The sequence below is a fragment of the Puntigrus tetrazona genome, chromosome 10, assembly GCF_018831695.1.
Source record: "Puntigrus tetrazona isolate hp1 chromosome 10, ASM1883169v1, whole genome shotgun sequence".
Classification (NCBI taxonomy): domain Eukaryota; kingdom Metazoa; phylum Chordata; class Actinopteri; order Cypriniformes; family Cyprinidae; genus Puntigrus; species Puntigrus tetrazona.
Window position 1 is genome coordinate 13186285 of NC_056708.1, and position 25310 is coordinate 13211594.

At 36.8% G+C, this 25310-nt stretch overlaps 1 protein-coding gene across 3 annotated transcripts; it reads left to right on the forward strand.

Annotated features, from left to right (window-relative positions):
- Positions 1 to 789: 789 nt before the first annotated feature.
- On the forward strand, positions 790 to 18667 carry b3glctb (beta 3-glucosyltransferase b). Of its 3 annotated transcripts, XM_043250495.1 has the most exons (15): positions 906 to 1379; positions 1628 to 1665; positions 2678 to 2720; positions 2815 to 2930; positions 6279 to 6355; positions 6480 to 6591; positions 7963 to 8099; positions 8192 to 8255; positions 9395 to 9526; positions 9937 to 10006; positions 11072 to 11185; positions 14254 to 14353; positions 15545 to 15664; positions 16176 to 16320; positions 17147 to 18663. In XM_043250495.1, exons 1-15 carry the CDS (start codon positions 1319 to 1321, stop codon positions 17306 to 17308), a joined length of 1491 nt encoding a protein of 496 aa, XP_043106430.1. In that variant the 5' UTR covers positions 906 to 1318; the 3' UTR covers positions 17309 to 18663. The 3 variants fall into 3 exon arrangements, with proteins under 3 accessions (XP_043106431.1, XP_043106432.1, XP_043106430.1); XM_043250496.1 differs by lacking the exons at positions 906 to 1379; positions 1628 to 1665 and adding an exon at positions 790 to 849 and having other exon boundaries at positions 17147 to 18664; XM_043250497.1 differs by lacking the exons at positions 7963 to 8099; positions 8192 to 8255 and having other exon boundaries at positions 902 to 1379; positions 17147 to 18667.
- Positions 18668 to 25310: the final 6643 nt, after the last annotated feature.

Sequence of the window (25310 nt, forward strand, 5' to 3'; positions counted from 1 at the left end):
GCCCCGCCCACTTGCCCATGCTTACCTAGACAACAAAGAGCATGTTGCTGAGGGGTCAGATTCGCCGTGATACTTGATTTCTATCAGCTTTCCCCGGTGATGGTTTACGTAGACCGCTTTTAGCTGACCTATTGGTCGCGACTAAATTATCTATTGATTATTCATTCAAATGACACTAAGATGTTAATGCACACAAACACGTTTTACGCAGTGATGTCATGCGTATGTTGTAGTTGAGAATTAATTTTATTTAATTAATTTACTAATGACATTCACCGCATTAGATAGATCTTGTTACTATTATTACTATTATATAAACACATTTAGTTTTTTTGTACATTATGCATGAATTCGTCCTCATAATTTTATCTTTTATAATCCCCTCGTTCATCATTGTCTAACTCAATCTAAAATAAACTGCATTTGATATTCTTGCCAATATTATGACAAATATGCCAAATAACATAAAACAATCCAAGGGTGTCTTAGACTGTTTTTTAATGTAAATGTACTTGTTGCTATTTAAATACGAACCCGAGACAAAACACGGTATTCTATAAAACAGAAAGACCATCAATGTCTTTCAATTCTTTCAAATCAATTTGAATTATTAATACTGTATCTTACACACGTGTTTTGTAAATGAACGTCTTGGTTTTTATTCGTTCATGGTAGTCTCTCAGCGATCACTATACTGACATGATTAATAGACCTCCACAACAATGGAAGATTTTTAATTTTTTTATTTTTTTTATGAGACACACTATTGCGTCACCACACCCCGGCTAGCCGGCAGCTTGTTTACATTACCATGCGGTCATGAGACGATCGACGTGCAGAGAAACGAAGGTAAGTAGGCCGATCGCGCCCTCTGTCGGTAATACTATGCAGGACCATCAAGACAAACCATCTATCTCTCTATAGAGAAGCAGCTCATGCTCCTCAGTAGCAGTGGAAATGCATTAGCCCAAGGTGACTGGAATCAGAATAGCCTCTCGTCCGACCTCTGTGTTAGCAGCCTTTGTATGCTGTCAGACCTCTGTTTTGGATGAATTATGCATGAGCTGCTGCGGTGCAATGTCAATAAATCGCAATGTCCTGGCAATTTCATTACCCGCGTTATTTAAATAAATATTTACCTGCGGCAAAGAATCGATAGCCCAGACGTAGACGTAATCGTCACGTGCCGCCGCTGACCGGCAGAGGGCGCGTCGCCCCGCTTTACCTTCCAGATTGCGGCGTGCTCGTGTTTGTTCCGTCTTTCTCCAGCCGGCGTGATGCGCGTGAGCTCGATAGCGCGCCAAAGCCCTTGAAAGCAATGTCTGGATGCACTGCTGGATACAGTGTCATATATTTCTGCTGTTCTCTGCTCTCATTTGGTGAGTCGGCGACATACTCATTATCAGCATAACGAACAACGCTGGCCTCTGCTAGCCAAACGAGAGAGCCCTTCTGTCACAAATATAAACACAGCCACACACCTGTCATTTTGTTACAAAGAATTGGCGGCATTTCTGTCGAATGGACCTGATTAAAATACAAAAATGACAATAACTGTTTTTTTAAATAAAAAAAAATCCTGTTATTTTGTAGATGCTCACAGCTAAATGTTCCCTTTTCCCCTCAGTGACTCCTTGCGGTGCTTTTAACGACGGAAGCTCAAAAGTAAGGAAAAAAATATTGTATTTGTGCACACATTGCATAGTATGTTAATGTAGCATATGGTCATTTTGTGCACATTTATTTCAGACCATGGACAGTCCTGGTATCCTGATAATTGGCCATCATGCTGAAAAAAAACAAACAAAAGACAATAAGCAAAACAATAGAACCCAAACCACAACAGAAAATGTAATGGATTTATTGGTTATGATGGACAGTATAATGGGGTCTACTGGTATGTGATGGATTCTATTGGTGGGATGTTAAATTTTATTTGAAAAAAGGCCCAAAACACACTACAAAAAGGAATTTTGTTATGGTTCACTGGAGTTAATGGTTCATAAGGGTATTTTAATGGAAACCATTTGAATTTCTGTGATGGTTTCTATTGGGTTCTATAGTTGTTGTTGTTGTTTTTTTTTGCTGGGCACCACTATAAAAAAACTTACTGAGTAATTCAGCCGAGCAACTATTGCCTTCAGACACATTCAGACAGTCACATTCATAAAATATAGAGCATTAGTAGAACAGTAAGGCAGAATTATTTTAAATACAATTTTAACAATGCAATTATTATTACTATAAAAAAACCCTCCTGTTTAGTTGTGATGAGGATTCCTGAGATTCACGTCTTGACTCTAACTCAAGGTCACTGTGTCCAGCAGAGCAGACTAATATCTCATCATAGACAGCTGATTTACAGCCCATTTTGAAAAACTCCCCCATTTAACGCACTTAGTTTTACCTCTATATTGCTGACAATAAGTCATGCTGAACATGTTGAAAGCAAAGTCACATTAACTGTTTAACCTTTGAAAGCTTCTGTCTCTTTGATAAATAAGAGCATTTGCGCTTTGCCTGTGTTTGTTCTCTTTGAAACAGCTGACTTTTTTTTTTAACTTATGCAGATATATAAAGACATTTAGTGTAATATAAATATAAAAAGTGCACAGTGGTAACATTGCATGAAGTCACATTAATAAAACATTATTCTTTCATATCGTCACTCTCACAGAAACAAGAAAGAAGTGATCCGCGCGTCTTTGACCAGTTCACTGGTGAGTTTTTACAGTCGGCATTAACCAGAATTACACGCAACTGCAGGAGGATGTCATTAAGCTCATTCCCTCATTGCCTTATTCTCGTCCTCAGCGACAGAAGTGCGGGATGTGGTGTTTGTGATACAGAGTCAGAAAAACACATATCATAGCCACAGGGCTGAACAAAGAAGAACAGAGTTACTCCATCAGGCTCAAATCCTAAACCAGGTAATTTTTGTGGTATACTGTGAATGCAAGTCTGTAAAATGTGGTTTTGATTCAAACTAGCATACTTAGTTTTCAGTTGTTTCAGAATTGGTGACACATAATAACTTATTCATGTAAATTATTCACACTCATACTCGCCTCAGCCCCTAGTATCAAAGTAACCGCCGTGAGAACTAATTTAATACCACCTCTGAGCATCGCAGTCTGTGTAAAGATACCTAAACGCACTACTGTGTCATCTTTGCAATATAAATTTGGCACAATATAATTAAAACCATAAAGATTTATGCTTTCAGAATACTTGTTCTTTTAGCCACATGATGGCACTGTTGTTTTAAAATATGCCATGCTGCGCTTCAGTATAACCCTATTTTGTGTGTGTGACTATACAGTGAGGTGCTAATTTTTGTGTTTGCTTGTAAATTTGTGATAGTGAAAGTCAAGTGTGTGCATGACATCATTCATTTCAGTTTGCGTGTGATGGCTGCACTGTCCAATTCTGCAAGTTTTTGTGCTAGTGTGATTCCTGAAATAGTTGGGTGGAAAGACAGCAGGTGTCTGTTTTGCAATTTTCGCGGCATTGTGTCTGCCGATACGAGAGAGATTATGCATATATGCACCTTTGTATGTCCAAATGTAAAATCCTGGTATGGTTTTAGAGACATCAAATTTGGCATAAAAAGTAACCCTTGTTTTTTTTTTTTTTTAAATAGGAAAATTTCCCACCTTGGGGGACAAAAATGAGTGCGTGTGTGCATGAGTGTACAGAACATGAATTGCATGTCTTCTCATGCGTCACGATTACGGAAATCATAGTCTAGCAGTTAAAACTATAAAGTAAATTAAACTAAATGTAACTAAAAATCTAATTTGGCTTGACAAAGCCTTGCTTAAAATAAAAGCCAATAAAGTGTTACTCTTTACTGAACATTTTTTAAAGAGTTGTAATGCATTTTTTAATGTGTTTGCTTCTTAGCGAGAATATGAAATATTATACAATCTTTGCAAAGAGTGTTTTTTCAGCTAGAGCCTTAGGTAAGCGGTTTTTATTATGCCTTTTATTTTCTCAAGTGAGGTTGTTCCCATTTGGTTTGTCTTGACATTTATTTGTTTCATCAAACTATCTGTTTCCCAGCCCCTCGCCTTTAAGTGTTTTCAGGTTCTCATTAAAGTGTTTTTTCCATTTAGAAGATTCTCCAGACAAGCCATCTCTTTTTAAGCAGCAGACTGAATGAAATCTCACCTACTTTGAGTCACACCTGTTAATAAGGCCCTTGACGACGACTCTCTCGTTTTACAAGAGCCCAACTTTGCTATGAGCTTCGGCTGATTTTTGAAAGTTGAGAGACTTATTTTTGGTAGTCAGGCTCATTAGAAAGCTGTTTTCACAGTGGGGTGTGCCGAGAAGGATTGGGGGTTTGGGGCTATTGAGTGGGAAGGTGGGAACTCTTCAAATGGCATCTTGACCTCTTCTTGATCCTCAGGGCTATGGCAAGCGGTAAGGTTTCCCATACATCGCTCTGTCTGACACATCAGCCTTGCTCATTAAACACCGTGCGCCAGCCTCTGGCAGGGAAAGGCCCGCTGACTGGCTGTGACATGGCGCTTTGGCACTTTGTTTCCATTGCACGGATTCAAAAGGCCAGACTCCTTTCCACCGCATTCTTTTGCTCTCCTCATATTCTGTCATAATCGTCATCCAGCGGCTCGCTGTTGGGGAACTTGAGTTGGGAATCCGTGCTACTTTTATCACTCTTTCAAAAATGCAGCTGTCTAGAAGCCTTCAGCGATCAGTCCATCATTATACAATGACATTTAAATGTCGGTTATTTTCAGAAAGTAGATTTATCTTAGCATTTTTAAGTGTTCTTGAACGAGTTTTAATTATAGCCACGTTCTTGTATGCTTTAGGTGATGTGTGCAACTTTTGCTCTAAAAATACTTTATGCTATTGCACCTTAATTCACTTATTAGACTGATTTCCCCGAAAAGTGGGAAAAGAAACTAGAATATTGCTCTGGAAACCATACATTTAAAAATTTTTGCTGCAGATGCTCTGACAACATAGAAAGAAGCCTTGAGAACAAGAGAAGTGTGCATTGAGGTTGCACAAAATGTTCTAGCACGGAAGTGGTTTTGTCGCATTTGATACAAATGACTAGTTGTGTGCTCGCTCCCTCATGCAATAATCATGGATTCATTTACATTTGTTTGTGCCGAGGCTAAGAACCAATTTATGTGCGTACACGCCTGTTGTGAATCCCTGAGAAATATTGCATGATTATATTTTTTCCAGATATAAAAGCTCAAATTATATGCCATTATTAGTGAGTGAGGGCATTATATTTGCAATTCTATTGGTGATGCTTGGAGCGCAGTAATTACACACAATAACCTTTCTTGCATATGTGACTAGAAATAGCAGTCTAAGGAATCATAAAAACTTTGAAAGCAGGGCCATGCTCTTAAATTTTTTTGTGTGTGCATACAGTGGACTAATTGATTTAGTTAGTCGGATGACGTTAAGAGCGTATCACCTGTATTATGCAAAGTAGTCTAAAAAAGGTAAAAAGTTGCCTTAAACGATATGAATTGATTATTTGAAGAGTGAGTCATGTGGGGTGTTATGATTTTTTGCTCTCAGTCAATTTTAAAAGCTTCCTTGTCCACACTCACAAATGATCTTCCATCTGTTCAATTTTCCAGCACATTTTGAATAACATTAAATGCTATCACATTCTTCATCTAAATAAGCTCCGGTTTTAGTTTTCTAAGAATATTAGCTGCATACAGATCGCCTTTGTAACTCTTACCTCTTATCATTCAATATTTGCATTCATTGACCTTTCTGCGTAAAGGCCAATGTGAAGTTCAAACAAATCTCTGTCATAATCCCAACAGAACTGACCTAGAAACCTGATCGCTGTAATATACATGAACGTAAACAAAATGCCCTTTGAAGAGAAAATGCCTATTTTTAATTATTTAATATAAAACATTTTAATATTTTGAAATTGCAGTTACACAACTGTATCAGTCTGGTTGAATTGAGGTTTTAAAGAACGATTTGTACCATAATTGATATCTGTGTTGGTATTTCTTTATTTATGTAATTTGTTTTTCCATTTTACCAGAATGTTCATTTTGGTTGATGTATTCCTTTACAATCGGGTTAAATGTGAATTCATGCATATCAATTGTTAGATGGTTATTTTTGTTACCTGGCAGCTTTCACTGGTAATTCTGTCACCTGCATGAGGACTTAACAACTTTCAAAATGATACATAAAACAGCAAAAACTCCTTAAAAGGGTGTCATTCATTTGAGATGTTGTGTGATGTATTGCAGAGTTCACCAGATGTTGTGCTCCTTCACAAGCTGTCAGACTATGATGGGAACTGGAGCGTTCTTCCGGCACTGCCGAGGTAAAACTCAAAGCAAACACAACACAGAAAGCGCTCCACCTCTTGACATGTCCAAATTATGAGTGCTTATTTAAAAGGCCATTTTAAACACATTTTATGCAGCTATTTGCTTGTTTTTCTTCAGCCTTGTCTCACAGTACTGTCGAACGTCGTCATGGTTTGTGTTTTTGGAAGAAGAGACCAATGTGAACTTGCACAACCTTCTGGTGGTGCTGAGCAAATTCAACACACAAAAGGTGAGCGGCAGACTGCAATATCAAGACTTTGTCTGGTTCACTTACAGCAACAATTATTGTATATGTTACTTAACACATTAACAGAGCATGTCTTGAGGTACTGATTATAAATCACATCACTGAGACTGGACAATATTTCATGTAAGCAACCGGAACATTTTCTTTCTCGGCCAAATGTACTTTTCAATCTGTGGACGCCCAGCCCTTGAAATTTTCTGTCACTTTCGTTTCAGACATCCAATTATTAGCAGCTGTGAGCAAGCTCTTAGGGGTCCATCCCTCAAAAATTAGTTTTAAGAGCAAATTTTGAAAGGGACACAAATGATACAACTAAAATTGTACTTGTAAAGATAGGTATACAGAGACGAAAGCTTTACTACTATTAGTGCAGCAGGGAGACCGCGTCAAATTAAAAAATCTTCAAGCTGTTGAGGTCGCACCGTGACAGCGGTCATGTCTGTTGTAGACTATACTATCCGTCACAGTCTTGCCAAGTCCACTTTATCACTGTTGCCATGGGTTATTTTTCATGTCTGCGGGTTTAAGCAACCCCAATAACATGTATTGTAGCCCCCAGCATGTAATTTTTACTGGTGGACGCCCTCGAAACATGGTTAGTTTGGAGTAGTAATTGAGCGAGTTTTGTTGTGAAAACCTGGCAAACCTTTCTGTCAAGCAGGTAACGTTATTGCTAACATAGCAACTCATCGAAAAATGCACCGGCATCACCTGTATTAAAGAGAAAATAATCACTTCAACTGATATTGGTGGGTGATGTAAAAGAGGAAAGCAGGCATTTCGACCAAAACACTGAGTTTGTGCTGTTTTACTACTTACACAATTATTTATAAGACGTTGTTATTTACAATACAAAGCATGATTTTTAATCATATTTTTAGGGGGAGGGCATGTCAATCCCCACGTGATTTCCGCATATAGTTGAAATGTCACCTGTGCTGTTTTAGCATATAAGAGACCCAAACATAACATCAGAAAACAAAAAAATGTATGTGTGGGCATTAGGGATTTTGATAAGCCAATGTATGGATCTTATGTAGAATTTACAAACAGGACTAGTTGATCTGTCCTCTGTTCTTGACTCTGCTGAACTGAAAAAAGTCTTGTGCCACAGTTTCTTGGATGATGTTATTTAGGTCATGTGAATTTAAAACTGAAATGAAAGCGCCATAGATTCTTTCACAGTGATATTACTCCATGAACTCACATTCCCTGGAGAAACAGTAGATTGATCAACACAATACGTAAAACCATCTCCTGCAGACTTAAGGTAATGAAAGAGCAGTCTGAAACAGGATTTGGCAGATAAATTCAAAGCCTCCTGTTTCTTATCCGAGTGCTTTTTCTCCATAGGAGTGGTTTCTGGGCAAACCCCTCCATGATGATGAACCAACAATTATCCACCACTATGCTTTCTCAGAGGACCCCTACAGCTTTAGTTATCCTGACTTCATGGCTGGCTGGGCCCTCAGTTGCCCCCTGGCTAAGCGGTCAGATTTCTTCTCTTTGCTTTTTGTGTACCTTTGCTGCAAGCTCCTACTTTACACTTTAAGAAAAGATATTATTTGATTTGGTGTCTTAGAACCGCAGAACGTGTGAATTATGAGCCACCAAAATCGGATTTCACAATTGACCTTCAACACGAGGTGAGAAAGATCATGAAGTACTAGAGTTCTTCTAATACTGCTATTATTGTTTTCTTTCTTTTTTGTTGTTGTAATAAATATGAATAATTTGAAATGAATGTTGCTCTAATGCACCAGCTCGAGAGCATCTCAGAAAAATACATTATTTTCCAAAATAACCCAGACCTAATACACTTTTTTTTCTGCTCTTCATATCTTTCATCTTAGCTATTCGTAGCTTATATAATGCACTTTATCTATAGACTCCTTCTATCTCATCTCCTACATCTCAATTCAAGGTGTCTGGCATCTTCTGCCTACATATATCTGTGTATATATTAATCCTCACTCATTTTTTGGAATGGCTGTCATCATTAAAATGTTTTGAATTGTGACATTCTCTCTCTTGCCATCACATCTCTCTGCCTCTCTTCTCTGATAAAAATGAGACTGTATGTTCCAGAGAGAACTCTCCGTGCTGCTTTTTGTGATCTCTATTGATGCAGTACTCTTAAGAGTCTGCTCAAAACCCTCCGGTCTTACTGACTGGCAGCTGTCTTGCTCTTAAAGGGATAGTACTCCGCCAAAAATTAAATCCTATTGTCATTTATTGGTAGACCACAAAAAGATGATGTTAGCAGAATGTTCATGCTGCTCTTTTCCATACAGTGGAAGCACAAGGTGACTAGGGGCTGTCAAGTTCCAAAAAGCCAGTATTAAAGGTGCAATTTATTCCTTGTTCTCTTTTATTCAAATTCATACTATTGTGACTTCTTGTAATAATGGCATAACTAATAATAACCAGTCATATAGACTCCTTTATGGGTGCTTTTTTGGCAACCTCTGGTCAACATCCAGTATTTTAATGTATAGAGAAGAACAAGGTCTCCTTTTATGTTGCAAGAAGAAAGTAAAAGGGAATGATATGAGGATGAATAAATGGTGACAGAATGTTAATTCTGGTGTGAACTCTTCATTTACAAGCACTTCGTTTAATACTGGCTTTTTGGAACTTGACAGATCCTAGTCACTCACTTTCTCTGATCTCTGAAGTGCTTTGTTCTTTCAACTGTTTTAATTAAACCTTTTCTCTTCAGTACAGCCCTTAATAGTCATTGATTTCTAGAAGCCATGCTTTGCTCTTCTTACCGATGTTTCAGATTGCCCTCTACATCTGGGAGGAAGGAAAAGGTCCTGCTTTGACTGCGGTGAATGAGTTTTGCTCAGAGCTAAACAGCTCTCCCTCAATGGGAGAATGTGCTACGGCCATCAACATCTACTTGCCTGTCTGTGTAAGTACTATAAAAGGGAACGCGCAAAACAAGGTGAACTGTGAAAATATGACAGACCGTTCCGTTCAGAAGAGACTGCCAGAAGAGAGTCAAGCCGTATTAATATCTCACAGTCAGTTGTCATTGCATTTCCTTGCTCTAATGCCTTAGTAAATGACAGTCTTCGCCAAATTCCTCCTTGTGGCTTTTTGTGTTCGCTGTTCTTTTTCAGTGATAATCAAACGCCTATGAGTTCATATTCCTCAGAATAAGCAACCTTTACAAAGTGTCGTCTCAGAGATGACACACATAATTTAATGCAGGTGTAGGAAGAAGGAACAGGAGGTACTCTGATTTTCACCCAAATGCAGTAACATCCGAGCTGATAGAGCAGACAATGAACTGTTAAATATCTGTTATGCTGTTCATAGGGAAACCCTGTGCAGAAGGAGGACATCTTTGTTGCTATTAAAACATGTCACAGATTTCATGGAGATAGAGGTGAGTCCTGTTAACCGCTCTTTGGAACAAATAAAAACCAGAATTAAATCATCAACGATCAAACTTCAAACTTTAAACCCGCAGTCTGTGCTTTACAGATAACACAGTGTGTAACATTAATAATCATCAGTAGTTAATTCATGTTAATGGAATAATTTGAATGCATTCTAATATTAAAATAATGAACTTAAAATATATTTTATTAATTAATATTTTTCTATAAGAAAATTAATTATACAGAATGATTATTAAATAGAAATTATAAACTTGCTTCATCGCTGCCATCAGTATGAGACTTCAAATAGAAGCCAATAAAAAAAAAAAGAGAAATCATTGTTTCTTACGAATATCTGTGGCTGCATGTTTTATTTAGCTTTTATTTCAATTAGATTATGAGCAGCAGTGTGTTTAAGATGGATTGGATCATTCAGTCTTGATTAAAAAGTAAAGCCCATGCGATTCGGCAAAGCAGCAAAGAGCCTATCAAACCATGCTTTGAGAGGATTACAGATAGAGAATAATAAAAGGGGAATAATTACAGCCGCCAGTCGCGTTGTCTCAGCCCACACATGATGTCTGTAAGTGACAATAAATTGATTAAGTTGATTGTAGTCCTACAAAGTTCCATAGTGGCAAAGACAAATCTCTCCCCACTCCCCTTCTCTGGTCTTGTTCTGCTATATAATGGGACAGGTATAAGTACTGCTTTATATTCTAGTAGATATTCCATTTTGCAGCTGGTCAGGAGTAATTGCACCGATTTGCATAATTATGTTTAGAGTTTGATTTTATAAACAGTCTCAAGGCAGCATTATATGTTGCAACATTTTGTGCATAGTTAATGAGATCGTAAATATCTGAGAAGGTAAAACGGCAGCAGTTCTGAAACCGGATATAATTTTAGTGAAGTTAGTATTTAAGAGTTATTAAGAAACTATTGCTTGTCTTACTGCTCTTTCAGATGGACAATACAATTTATAAGACGCTGTTACATGTTACTTGATATAACATCAAGTAACATGTAACAGCGTCTTATAAATTGTATACACAAATGTATCTTCACAGTTCCTATAGTTAAACAAACATGGGAAAAAGATGCTGCCTCGTTGGAATACTACAGTGACATCACGGACCCATATATACCCACAGTCCACCTGGGAATCCCTAACACAGAGAGAGGTTTGTCTTTTCATTTTTATTTTGGGATTAGTAGAGCGTTCCACCGTAACCGTTTATCCATCATAATCGCTGAGTAACATGCAGTACTCCTTAATATAAGGTTTCTAATTAATTATGTTCCCCATGCATCAACTTGAAAATGACAGTCTGCGCTCATACAAGGGATATGCCTGTGAAAAGACCCATTAAGAGTGGGTGGAAGACATATTTGTATTGTCGTCATGTCCTTGTATCCTCTAAGTACATGGCTCACATTGTCACTGTTTAAATGACATAGAAGTGTGGAATGTTTGAAATTAAGCATTTAAATGCACTGATTATTCCCACTTGTCTTTGTGATGTGCAAAATGTGTTATGTTGTCTTTTTATGAAAAACAGTCCTGACATCAAATTTTGTAAAGTCAGAAAATTTGTTTTATTCATAGCCTGACTGTGGCTAATGGATGGGGCATTGGTTCCTTCCAGCCGAGTGACATCAATTTAGCCCTCTCAGTAAATATTCCTGTACGCTTGCTGTTTTCCACTGCTGTTTACGCAGACTTTTTAATGGACTTTTGATTGACAGATTTGTGGCAAAGACAAATGATAAAGCCTTCTTTCAACAGAAAAACCGACAGTTGTATGGGTTTGAACAATATCCATATTTAAACCTTTATAAACCGTGATCTCTTGCTTCTGTTAACTTTTATCTGTCAGCGAGAGTCCTATACTCATGAGAGTATAGGATGTAGGCTTCTCACTAGCGCTTATGTTATGCCTCATCCTACATCATACTCTGGAATGCCACTCTCCCGTAAAAACAACAGTTAGTGGAAGCTAGAGATTAAAGTTTCTCTTACTGTATTGCTTCATATGTCTGTTATTAACCCCCTGGAGATGGATGGATGGATGGATGTACTTTTTTTTTGGCTTCTCGACCCCACTTTGTACCATTTAGAAAGTTTGGAAGAACATATACTATATATGTAAATATACACTCTAGTAATCATATTTAAAATACATTTATTTCATACAGTATAGTACAAATTTACTGACATATCGCTTTAGACTTTTTGGACAACTTATGCACAGTGCACATTTCTTAATATTAAGCCTAAAATGTGTTTAATCATATGATCTTTGACTAATATCTGTCATTAAGTGCAATATATTTAAAATGTGCCAAAAGTAAACTTGCAGTACTACCCACTATAACACAATCAAATAAAAAAAAATATTTTAGATGCACTTTTGTACTACTTCTATAGAATTAAAGTGCATTAAGTATAAAATTAGTTGTTCAGAGTTTAAGTGTACCAGTTTACCAAAAGTACAATCACAGTACAGTTCTAATAAGTGCATACATACATAAATTTATCTGTAGTAATCTTGTATAAAAAAAAAAAAAAATTCACAAGGGTACTCATTTAAACACATAATCTACCTGGCTGCAGCATGAGACCGGGGACACTCTTCTTCTTTCATGAACTCCACAGGTTCCTCCAGCTAGGGGCCAAAACTCAATAACCTCGTACATCCAGTGTTGATCTCAAGTAATGATGAAAAAGCTGAGAACACTCTCTGAGTACTCTCAACACCTGTCTCCTAAATTAGACTTCTGTATCCCTTCTTTGTCTCTGCACCAGAATAAGGAGCTAAGGGCCCGGGGGAGTGAGCAGTCTTTTCTTGGGTGGGTGGATATGTGCGTGTGTGCATGTGTGTGTGTGCAGGACCGCTCAGTCAGCTGTGCTGTGGTAATGCTCTGAACAAACATTACTCCCACAGATCCAGAGAGTCAGTGTTCCGGAGCTTCTTTTAGTATGTTTTGTTCTGTCCTCTTCCTGTCCTCTCCCCGTCTCTCAGCCCGTGTCTGGCTGACCTTTTCATTTGTGCCATAGGAGAGCTTGTCTTTCATGGGTGCTGGAAAGCTTTTGTGGCATCTCTCATTCCCTCTGTCACTCTGTTATACAACTCTTTTACTCATCCTCGCAGTCTCACAGAGACCCTATTAACCTCCTGACCCCAAGCAGAGGGAATCTTCTGCATTACCTCTCCTCTAAGTTCTTCCTTGAAAATATTTCCAAGCAATTTTGCTTATGTAGCCTGTCTTCTTACGTAAACACAATGGCTAGAATGTTAGGGCTTTACGAACCACACTAACTCTAATCCTTGTGGTTTCTTTCAAACCCTGTAATGTTGGAATGTACTTATGTAACGGCACAGTCAGCGGGGGTACATTTTCAACCAACAATGGCAATCCGATAATGGAAGCACAGTATTGACTTTATGATCGACTTTATGTTCCGATGCATTTATCTGCAATTTTATCCTGACAATAAGCCTTTTTGGCTTGATTGTGATATTTTGTTTACTCACGGAATTTGGTTAGTTTGTTTTGAAGCAGGTAAAAGAAATCTCACAAAGGCTGTTTTTAATGTGATCAAAATATAAACAGTAGTTTTATAATATTAGTATTCATGTGGCAGAGTGATGGCAAGGCTGTCAGTGTCACATGAAATAATTTCAAATAGACAAATTTTATGCTCACTTGTAAAGAATTAGAAGTGGTAAAATAGTGGTAAATATTTTTACTGTGTTTTTTTTTAACTAAGTAAACATTTGACAGTATTAAGCATAAGAAACTTATTTCAGAAACATAAAAAAATAAGAATTATTTCAAACTTTGTACCAGTATTGTATTTAAAACTGGTTTGTGTAGTTGTATCAAAAAATGCTAAATAAATGTAACACCTGTTATTCCGTTAATTAGTTATTGCTACTGGGAAATTTTATTTTTTATATATTTTTTGGCTTACATGGATTATAATGGCCCCTCACCTTTTTTCCAATCATTTCTATGCTTTCTGATTTTAAGTAAATAAGGTTTCTGCTGTAAAACAGGTCCCATAGTCTCTTTATTTATGTCTGTTTTCATTCTGCTCTTTAGTTCTTGGACAGAACGTAGACACATAAGAGTTTTGTCTCCTTCAATTAATTCAGCTGTTGTGTTTCTTCCAGATTTTAACATATTCAGAGACACCGTCCAGAGGCCTGTCTAGATTAGTTACAAACTATGCTTGTATTTACAGGGCACTGTGCGAAAACATTTGCCATCCTGAGGAGGTTTGCGAGTGGAGCTGTAACGCAAGCTCCTTGGTTGCTCATAGTGGATGATGACACACTAATAAGGTGAATGCCATTTCTTTACGCCTGGTAAAACATTAAGATGCATGCGCTCAATTGGAAATTAATTTATAGTAAGTCTATCTTGCATGCCATCTGCGGAATTGTAATCAAGCAGTCTGGCACAAAACTGAAAATTAAGTACAAATCAGTGCGCACAAAGCAACTTACTTTCACGTGATTCATGAAACATTGGTATGCCGCCAATCTCATTGTATGAATGATCGCGCATTGATAAATGTGGCAGATGAAAACAACTGTCATTTGAATATCATGCCCCTAAAAACACCCCGGCTTGAAAACCTCGCCCCTTAAAGGTTCATGACTTGGAAAAACAAAACCCGGCCAAATTTCATCATTTAAACAAGGAGAAAACTGAAGTCATTGCATTTGGAATCAAAGATGAAGTTCTCAAGGTGAATGCCTACCTTGACTCTAGAGGTGTGTCTCGGGGTGATTCTGGAGTCAGACCTTAGTTTCAGTACTCATGTCAAAGCAGTAACTAAATCAGCATACTATCATCTCAAAAACATATGTTTAGCTGTGCATTTATTGAATGAGCACTGTCCAAACTGATTGCACTCTATTTTATGTATAATCATTTTCTATTTTTAACTGGTTTAATGTTTGATAGTATTAACGGTGAGTATTATTATCTTGATTTGACTTTATTAGCCTTGTAGACGTTTTTGAAACTGCAAGGTGCCTTTCAGTATTTTTTTTTCTCTTTTACAAATATCATATCAGTTATTAGATGGGTTGATGTTGTTAGAAAGCATGACATTGGAGTAAAAAGAGTCTTTAATTGGTCCTTATCAAGGACACTCTCTAGACACATAGTAAAATAGAAAGGGAAAGAACATTGATGTATAACCTTGGTGCACATTTTCAAGAATATATACACTGTGAACAAAAATGCATTGTTTATTTTAATATATTGTGTTTTCATCCAAATCTGCCAATAGGGCAAGGAGAGTTGGAAACAGGGCTGAGGACAGGCCAAAAATGTAAATATAAACAGAAAAGTATTTTTGTTAAGAAGTTTAGAAAAATATCTATATAAATTCATGAAAAAGTTGGCACCAGATGCTTATTTTTATGGTCATGTTATGCTCTTGAGAGATACAGATGACACCAGTTCGTTAAATTACCCTGAGAATTAATGCCTTGTATAACTGTATAACATTTGTCTTGCAGTCTAACCAGACTCAGAGGGCTGCTTAGTTGTTATGATCCCAATGAAGCCGTGAGTGTTGGAGAACGTTACGGTTATGGGCTTAGCAGCGACGGCTACAGCTACATCACGGGAGGTGGAGGGTGAGCAACAGATACTACTCAGATATTACTATTGCCCAGACATGGGACTTTGCTGTAAACCTTAAGTATTAAACTTAAGTAGATAGTTCAGATATGCTTTTACTTTCCACCTGACAGATAATAAAAATAGTCCTAAGGCATAATTTGATTTTTGTTTTTGGTGAAGACTTCCAGGTGGGCTTTTTTTGACTTTTAAGTAACCGCCTAAAAATAAAGTACTCAGTTGTTGGTTGAAAATGATTCAGTGTTGCACTGTTTTGTGGTGTTGGAATCTTTGTGTCCTGACAGTATGCTGCTTAGTAACTGATCAAGAGATTTCTAATTAGCATTCTAATGGCACTTCCCATTGCAACACAGGCATTTTGTGAAAGACAATGGTCACACAACTCTCACTTGATATCAGACATGTAACGGTCACATCGTTAGCTGTCCTGAACCATTATTGCATCGGACCAAACCTGTAGAATGTGTTCCATAGAGTAACCATTTTATCGTATCTGTATTCATGCAGGATGGTGTTCAGCAGGGTAGCGGTGCAGAATATTTTGGCAGGTGGCTGTGGATGCCGCATTTCCGATGCCCCTGATGACATGGTATTAGGGATGTGTCTAACCACACTTGGACTGCCGGTCACACACAGCCCACTTTTCCATCAGGTAACAAACGCACACCCTCAAATCACATGTTGTTTTTCTCTGAGCTGTTCTGTAGCTGCAGAAAGGCAGAGATTTATTTTTCATGCGTGCCATGCTTTTGGCACCCAAGCAGGACAACAAATAAGCTGAAAACCTGTTGGTACAAATGTAAAGAGCACTCTTGTTCATATTTAACGGAAGAACGGAGAGTACAGGAAAATAGATTTTTGCTTGAAGCCCCAAGACCCTGAGCCTCATTTATAAAACAAATTTGCCATTCAGTCTTATATTTTTTAAAAAAGATAAAGATAGTTGTGCTAAAAAAATAGTTGTGCTTTCTTTGGTCCATTTTATTCAGGAACCTTTGATAAATAGAGAGAACATTATTCATTCAAAACGGTGTGTAATGTATAAGTAAATGTTTTTAATATCAACTTTAAACAATTTATTACATTTTTGCTAATTAAAAGTATTAATTCCTTTTTTAAAATAAGAACTATATTATATAATAATTATATATACCAACTCTATTGATAGGTAGCGTGGTCACTATTAAACAACAACAACAAAACAATTCTGCCAGCTACTAATTTTTCTCCAAAGAAGAAACACGTAATACTGTTTTCAAATAAAAAGGGGTAAATATATTGGGTAATTAAATTGACAAAATCTTTTAAAAGGCATAGGCGTTTACTATAAAAAGACATGAACAGGTTTACATGTATCCATAAATTGTTGAGAATAACATTTGGGAAATTATTACATCCAGGACAAGACAAGTTTATGCATGTCTATAAATGAGCTGTGTGGAATTGGTGCAATCACATGGTTTCCTTTCTGACCAAAGGCCCGTCCACATGATTATGTGAAAGAGCTGCTGGTACGACAGAGCCCAATCTCCTTCCACAAGCACTGGAACATCAATCCTGTTGCTGTGTACCAGCACTGGCTCGCAGAGCCCAACCACAACAGACCAGGCTCGCTCACAAAGACCAGAGAGGAGCTGTAGATGGAGCTCATGGATTGCATGTATTTCATTTCATAATTAAATGAAATCGATTGTGAAAGGTAAATTAGTCCTATATCATTTTAAACACATTCTATATATTATTTTAAACAATTTATTGGTTCATGTTATTTAAAAAATTCATAGCATAGTTTGATAAATTCCTCCCCACACCATTTTTTTATTGCTTGTTATTTGTTGTAATATTTTTCAAACAGATTTCCTGAACACTCCTGTCTTAAGTTAGTGGTTATAAGCACATGCAGTAGTCAACATTTGAAGTGGATCAAAAAAGTTCACCAACGTTGTCCTAAAACAAGTACACATTTTGATTTTAGGCTTTAGGACAACTTTGACAAGGTTTTCCACTTCAAGTGTTCAGTACTGTAGTTTTGGCCCAAACTCATATTTGTTCCACAGGACTACTTTTGGGAGGAAAAATCAGCCTGTGGGTTTTTTTTTTTCAATTGTTTCAACATAAGATGGAATAGGAGAAAGTATTTGTACATCAAAACAGTAAACACAAAAATACCCCTTAAAGATCTAAAAGGTCTTAAAGTCTTTACTCACCCCAAATCGAGGCCTTAACAAGGTCTTGAAATGGCGTAGACGGTTTTAAATGTATAGTTATCACATTAAATGTCACATCAACGACAAAAAATAAATGTCAATATCCTTTAAACAAGATGTATTTTACTTGTGATGCAAAATAAAAACACGATTAATAAAAAATAAAATAAAATAATGAGGAAGAACATCATTAACTAATAACTTTGGTTATTTATGGTTATTTCCATATTGTAGTAAGTGGGAAGGTATTTTTTTTTTTTTTTTTTTTTTCATAAAATGAAATATAGACCAGTTGGTAATTGTATTTATGCGCTTTAAAGTGTGGCTAATACTTACTGTATGATTCATAAACATTTATATTTTGACAACATAGAGTACTAACATATTGTTTCATTCGTTTTATTCCTTATATTTTATTTTCTTGCTATTGAAAAGAGTTTTATATCGTTTAAAATTTGCCATATTTTTAATTTGCCATAAAACTTTTTATTCTGGGTGTACAGAACTCACTGCTTTCAATAGTATGTTCACGTAACTTGCTTATTTTGAAAACTTGGAATAAACGTCAGAAAAACAGCAGTTTAACACCTGTTTAGGTCATGCTTTTCTTTCTGATGATTTAGATTTTACAGTATTAAACTTGAGGATTTTTACCATCTAAACGTAAGGAAAAAGGGTCAACTTGTTATTCGCTTGTGGTTTGATTTATTTATAGCTTCTGCCCTGCATATTTTATTCAAGAGTACACATTGACAGGGTCAAAAGTATGGCCAGTGGTTTATTTCCTGTTTAGGAAATAATCGTGTTTTTTTTTTTCCTCCGGCAAGCTGTTTGACCACCCTTTTTACCTTTTATAAGCTGCTGCAGAAGTTTCATCCCAGAACCTACTCAGGCATGTAAAGGCTGAATCCTGAACTTTCCACTTTAAAGCGAGGCATCTTACCTCGGAGATCATCATCATTTGGCAAGTCATGGCAAATTTCTCAACATAAAGAATAGACCTTGTCGTCTTTTTCAGTGCCAGCTTACTGACAGCAGAAGGACTGAACAAAGAAAAAGAACGGCAGCAGTGGAACAATGAAGAGATGAATTTAGTGAACTTTCAAAGCCCTATGGAAAGTATTGAGAACAACATGAAATAGATAACATCTCAGTTACGTGCTTAAAGACCCCCAAGGCACATTTATTATTTCTTGATATATTTGTTCACTTTAGAAATGGGCTAAAATTTATTATAGTTAAAACATGATGTGTATTCCTTCTGGACCTCTAACAAGCTCTGGAGTGGAGTCATGAGCTCTGTTCCAAAAACTAGCGAGCTAAGTCTTCCTTCAACAGGCCGTGACCAAACACTGCCTCCGGACCAAAATGAAATAGGCTAAATGGCTGGGATAAGCTCGCTTCCACAACAGTTGTGACTAGTTGATCTATAAGCACCTCTATTTTATTTTTAGAATTATACATTTTATTATTTTAAAACCTAAATTTATTGAATTTAAAATTAATGTAGAATTGTCATTTTGAAAATCGCTGAAGCATCATGTATTTATATATAAAAAAAACACTAGGCAAACAAATGTGTGTGCTAGGTTAATAAACATTTGTATGACTTAAATCTTGACTTTAACACTGCTGAAAAAAAGTGTCAAATATTAGACTGAGTTATGTATTATTTCTAGCTTGTAATTCATTCAGGGATCCGTCATTTATTCACTTAATCATTCATATCACCAACACAGCCTCAAATAGGTTATTGTGAGGAGGTATGTGGGCCATCTGTGTTTTTTGGAAAATGTGTGAAATTGTCAAGGGATGACCATTGCCTTCTTCCGAAGAAGGGAAAATTTAACCATTGTGACTTTTTCCCTTGCCCGAAGACTAAAGATTTTGCTCCGATATCTTGGCAGCGTTTGATAGGATTCAGTTGGCAGCACTGTTACTTTCTAGAAGCTCTCTTATTTACCCCAGCAAGTCTCTGTTTACTTGATGAAGGTTTCTGTTCATTTGAAACGTGAATGTCCTTGTACAGTGTTGTTATATCCATCACTAGATGACATAAACAAGCATCCACCTTATCTTAATATCAGAATAAGGAGATTTGAATGCATATATAAGCATTTCTGTTCTGGATAGTGACTATTTTGTTGGTAATCCTTTGTTGGAGCCGGTAAAATAAGCTTGAATAAAATAGGGTGTTTTGGGTGCCAAGCGTTCCAAGCCAAGTCATGCCAAGTCATGTGGGATACATTTTTTTACATGCATGAACAACACCACAAAATATCTACGTTTTTTAAGCTCCGAGTTGGAGGTGTGTGAAAAACACGTGCCGGATACAAAGCAGCCAAATACTAAAGATATTCAGCGTGGGAAAAGTTGTTGAAATTAATAAAATAAAATAAAAAAATCATGTATAATAGTTAAAACTATACAAGTTACAAGATACAAACTGTATCATTGTATAGTTACAATAGAATAATTATTCTGTTTATTTTACCTTATATTACCTTCATAAATGAATAACAATGGAAAAAAGAAAAAACACTATGGTGCACATTCTTCGTTCTATATTTTGTACATGTTGAGGGTCAAAAAAATCTTAGAATTTTATGTACAATAGTTAAGTCACCACCTTTTTCCAACCAAAGTGACTTGAACGTACCCGACCCCCATAATAACGACATGTCTACTCATAAGTACTAACGTCCCAGGAGGACTTGAACGCAGCATCACTCTGAGCTTTATGTGTAAAGTGACTTGCAGCAAGAGTGCTGAACTACACTCTTGCCGAAATACTTGCTGATTGAATTCAAATGGCTCTTTAGGGGTTTGTCTGATTTTTTTTTTTTTTTAGTTTCTCACTTGCTGCTATCTATAGCAGTGATTTTTAAACCTGTCCTGGAGGCACCCCTGCCCTATACATTTTGCATGTCTCCCTTATCTAACACACGCGAATCCACTCCATGAGCTCTATATAGAGACTGCAAGACCTGAATTGGGACTATCTGATATGGAGACGTACAAAACTCGCAGGGCAGGGGTGCCTTCAGGACAGTTTAAAAACCACTGGTCTACAGGACAATACTTGAACGTACAAAGTATAGTTGAAAAATGCCCTCGTGAATAGAACATTTTAGGGTTCAGTTGTTTTAAAAGGATAGTTCACCTCAAAATGAAATGTTTATGTTTATCTGTTTACCCCAAGAGCATCCAAGATGTAGGTGACTTTTTCCCGGCGTCCGTGTAAACTACTCCGGGGCACGTACAGACGTCACGCACTGGATGTGTGCGCCCTTCTCAGAACAGTTGGACAAAGTGGTGTACTAGAGGTAAAAAACAACAAATACTGTTAATTTCTCACACAGACCGTTTGTTTCGTGTCGAGACATCAATGTGTTGTTACGAGCCGCAGCGGTTCATTTGGATTTCTCTGTGCATGTTTTTTTCTCTCTCATAGACCTAGTTCTTTATGCCGAGTATTATATGACTGACAGACTATAACGGTTTGACTTAAAAATCTCCAAATGTTTTGGGGTGAACCATCCCTTTAACTTCTCTTAATTGAATCAGTCCTATCATTTAAATAGCAAATCTTTCTATTTGCGTTCAATGCCTTTTACATTTGCTAAACGACCATACATGATTAAACTTGACGGAAGAAGAGCACACAAAGTCTTTTGCACACAAACTTTTTTTTTTATTTAAAATGAATTCTTGGTTTAGAAGTTCTTTTTCAAAGAATTGGTAAAGCTCTAGTTACGCCGTGACAAATGAAGCAATGCAATCAATTATTGTAGAGCTCAGTGCTAATGTAGTTTTATGTGAACTTGCCTTACTAGCTTCATTCAGTTATTTATAAAACTATAATTTGCAAAAATTACTAGAATAAAAGGCACCATTATACTAAGTGCTTTAGAGATAGCGAATGGCTTTGTGCTGTGAATTTAAGTAATGCTGTCTTTACAAGATTTGCAAAAAAAAAAAAAAGAAAAGTAGTTGTACTTCAGAGGGTCTGTTATCAGATACGGTACAATACTGGAATTAAATCCATCTTAAATTGGCAGATTCTTTGCTGACTTTGTATATTTGTGCATTTTCTAAAGCACATCTTGAAAAGACAGACAACGATGAGTCATTCAGAACTGCAGCGGTTATTCAAAACCTCACCGGGGCTCAAATGGCTTAGAATTCTTATACCTCAGAGATGTCAACAATTTCATATTGATTTTTGGCTTCGGATGTGGGTGGAATCTCATCCTTCTCCATCCTCTAATTTGGAGGCTTGACATCAAAGCAGTTTGCTCGGCTTTGATTCACTTTCCTCCTTGGCGATGTTTCTCAGTCGGGCTTGATTCAAATGTCACTTCGCAGGTGATATTAGTGAAGCATTTCCACTCCGTTAGAACAAATGCATGTTAGATTGTTCCTGCTGTCAGCCGCTCTGTAATCTCAGGAGTAGCCTGCACAAGATCTAAAAAGTTATTTTCTCCGGCACGGTCGTCACGGCGAATCAGCACTTAATGCAAAAACGAGAGTAATTCAAAAAATTCTTGTTCTTGTCAAGTCTTCAAGTCACTGTGATGTTTTCTTAGCTCTCTCAGCTATTTCAAGCTGCTGACTTAAATGAGGAAAATAGTCAATAACGATACATCAACAACTTTTTATTTGGTGTAATTCCCTCTGTGCTTAAACTCAGGACAAGTTAAAGAGAAGGATGGGTTCGATCAATAATGCTAAACCACAGTTTTTAAACTCATGGATTCTGTGAAGCAGGCCATAATGTGTTTGCTAATGCTCCTCATTAAGACCTAATAATAAATGCCATTTAATGGGATGCTATAAAAAGGCTCAGGTCAGACAAGGGTGAAAATCTCCTAATTCTTTAAAGCGAATTTTTAATGAGTTGGACTGATAAATGGCTATCGATTAATAGCTATCGATTGCTCGAACTTGAACACTTTCTACTGATTCATCGTTGCCGGACGGTCAGACCTGACCGGTCCGCAACGATGAATCAGTAGAAAGTGTTCAAGTTCGATGAAGGCTCAATTCTGGAGGAGCATTTTAGAAAACTATTTCATTATATACGCCAAGGACTGAAAGCTTAGTGCAGGGAAGGACGTTTGAAACGGAACAATTACAACACAGTCCTAAGAAAAATGGTTTTAAATAGTACCAGATTTGGATTGTTCGGCTTCCGGTACTGTATATTATTATTATTATATAGGTCTTTAAAGGGATAGTTCACCCAAAAAGTTATTTATGTCATTCCAAACCTGTGAGACCTTTGTTCATCTTTGTAACGCATAGAATATTCTTTCTCTGCTGCACATTGATGAGATGTCATGGTACTGTCGTGAGCACGGCTCGAAAACTAACACTAAAAAGTTGTTAAAGTAAAAAAAAATGTCTTTGTGCAAAAAAGTAATCTTATAGCTTCCTAAAATTGCGGTTGAACCATGTCATATGTACTATTTGCTACCTTTTTGTGCCTTGACAGTTTCATTTGCATTGGAAAGTTTCACTATGAAGGATCGGAAAATCTAATATGCTTTTTGCATATTGCTGTATTTCTCCATGATTTCCGATATGATTTCCGTCTGTTATTTTCAAATACTGGATGTGGTTCGAAACATACACTATCAGGAAACTGTTCACCACTAGGTTTAAAATACATCTTCATTTTGCAATAGGCCTACTGGACTGTTATTTGCCGTCTGATATGATGTGGATCATTGTCATAAATTGCTTAATCAATTGGAGTCACTGGACTCGACCACATGCTATTGATAATGTTACTTAAAAGGGTCAGTTTAGCTTTATGCTTTGTTCTTGTCAAATGGCAGCGTAAATGTGACTTGACGCAGCACACTGCAAATCGCTGTGCATGTCGAATTGCTTATGAATTTCAAATACTGAAAGGTTAGAGATTTAAAGGGAAGCATATCTATAAAATGGCTGTCTGCAACCTCATCTGAGTTTTGAATGTCCTTTCCTCTCGCAATATCTTTCAGGTAGAAGACTAGTGGCGTCTTTTGTAAAAGTTGTAAAGAAACAAAAAAAGTTCTGATTCTCACATTTTCCCTAGTCTTGACTTTAGGTGGCCATACAAAGAGTGCAATGAAATGGACTTGTCCGGGTCCCCTTTTGTTCATCTTGAATAGTTAATATCCACAATCTTTTAACGAGAACAAATGTGTTTATCAAATAGTAGCGCTCCATGTTTAAGTTATGCTTGCCTATTTATATTCATATTTTATTATATTATAAAAAATGCATCCAGGAAGATGTAAGATTGATTTGTGACCAGAAGCCTGAATGGTGCCCTCAGCTCAAGACAGATGGTGATTCAGATTGACTGTGCTTTTTCTGCAAAACCTTGAGCAGATGCCGGATCCAGTGCTTGAGTGCTTGATAGAGAGCAGAGGCGTAACAAAAGGCGGTTCCATTCTATTAAAGGCTTAGGGGAGTTAGGTCTTCTTCAAGTAACAAAAAAGAAGGACAGGCAAATAGAAACATTTATTTTAACCTTTATTCTGTGCCAGATAACGAGACTACATTTCAGTTCCCTGTATGAGTTTGAAAGAATTCGCTTTGTACTGGTTCAGTTAAAATAGTCAATTAGCTGTAGAAGAAATTGTCAACCTCTATTGTTGTCAACCTCCAAACATTGTGCTTTTCCTAGATAATACTGCATTCATATGCAGTGCATGTTTTAAAAACGGGTCGTGCTGGAGTTGTCATCTTGAAGCTTTCTGAACCGTTGAACTACAGATCTTTTTATTCCGTGAAAGAACATTCTGAAATGTTAAAAGAGGAAACGATGAGTCAAAAAGTTGTACCTTGCAGAGACACAAAGGTGAGAGAAGACAAAGTTTACATTTAAATTTTTGCATTGAATTATGTTGTTTTGGTTTAGATTATAAGGAGTTTAAGAATCAAGAACAAGTTAACAACCGAAATTGCTCTCTGTCTCAGCTGTTTGATGTTTTTTTTTTGACTTGACATTTTGCTGATTCTCTAAAGCCCTGTGATTACTAAGGATGACAAGCTAAGATTCTTCAAAATGTTATTCAAATTCTCTCTAGTAGCTTTTAGAAAAAAAAAAAAAGTAATTTTTTCTTCATAATTGAAAATCCTGTCATTATTTACTCACCCTTGTGTCATTCCAAACCTGTTTGACGTCCTTCCTCCCTCTTCACACACACACACACACACACACACACACACACACACACACACACACACACAAAAAGATCTTTCTGTGTTTTGGTCTCAACAATCATTGGGGTCTATTTGGCATTCTGTGGATAGTACTTCCTTTTTTTTAAGTTGCCCAGAAGAAAAATGATGAATTTTCAGTGTAAGCATGAGCTTAATGCAAAAAATATATTTTCTTTGGTGGAACTGCACTTTAAGAAGAAATGGTTCAACCATT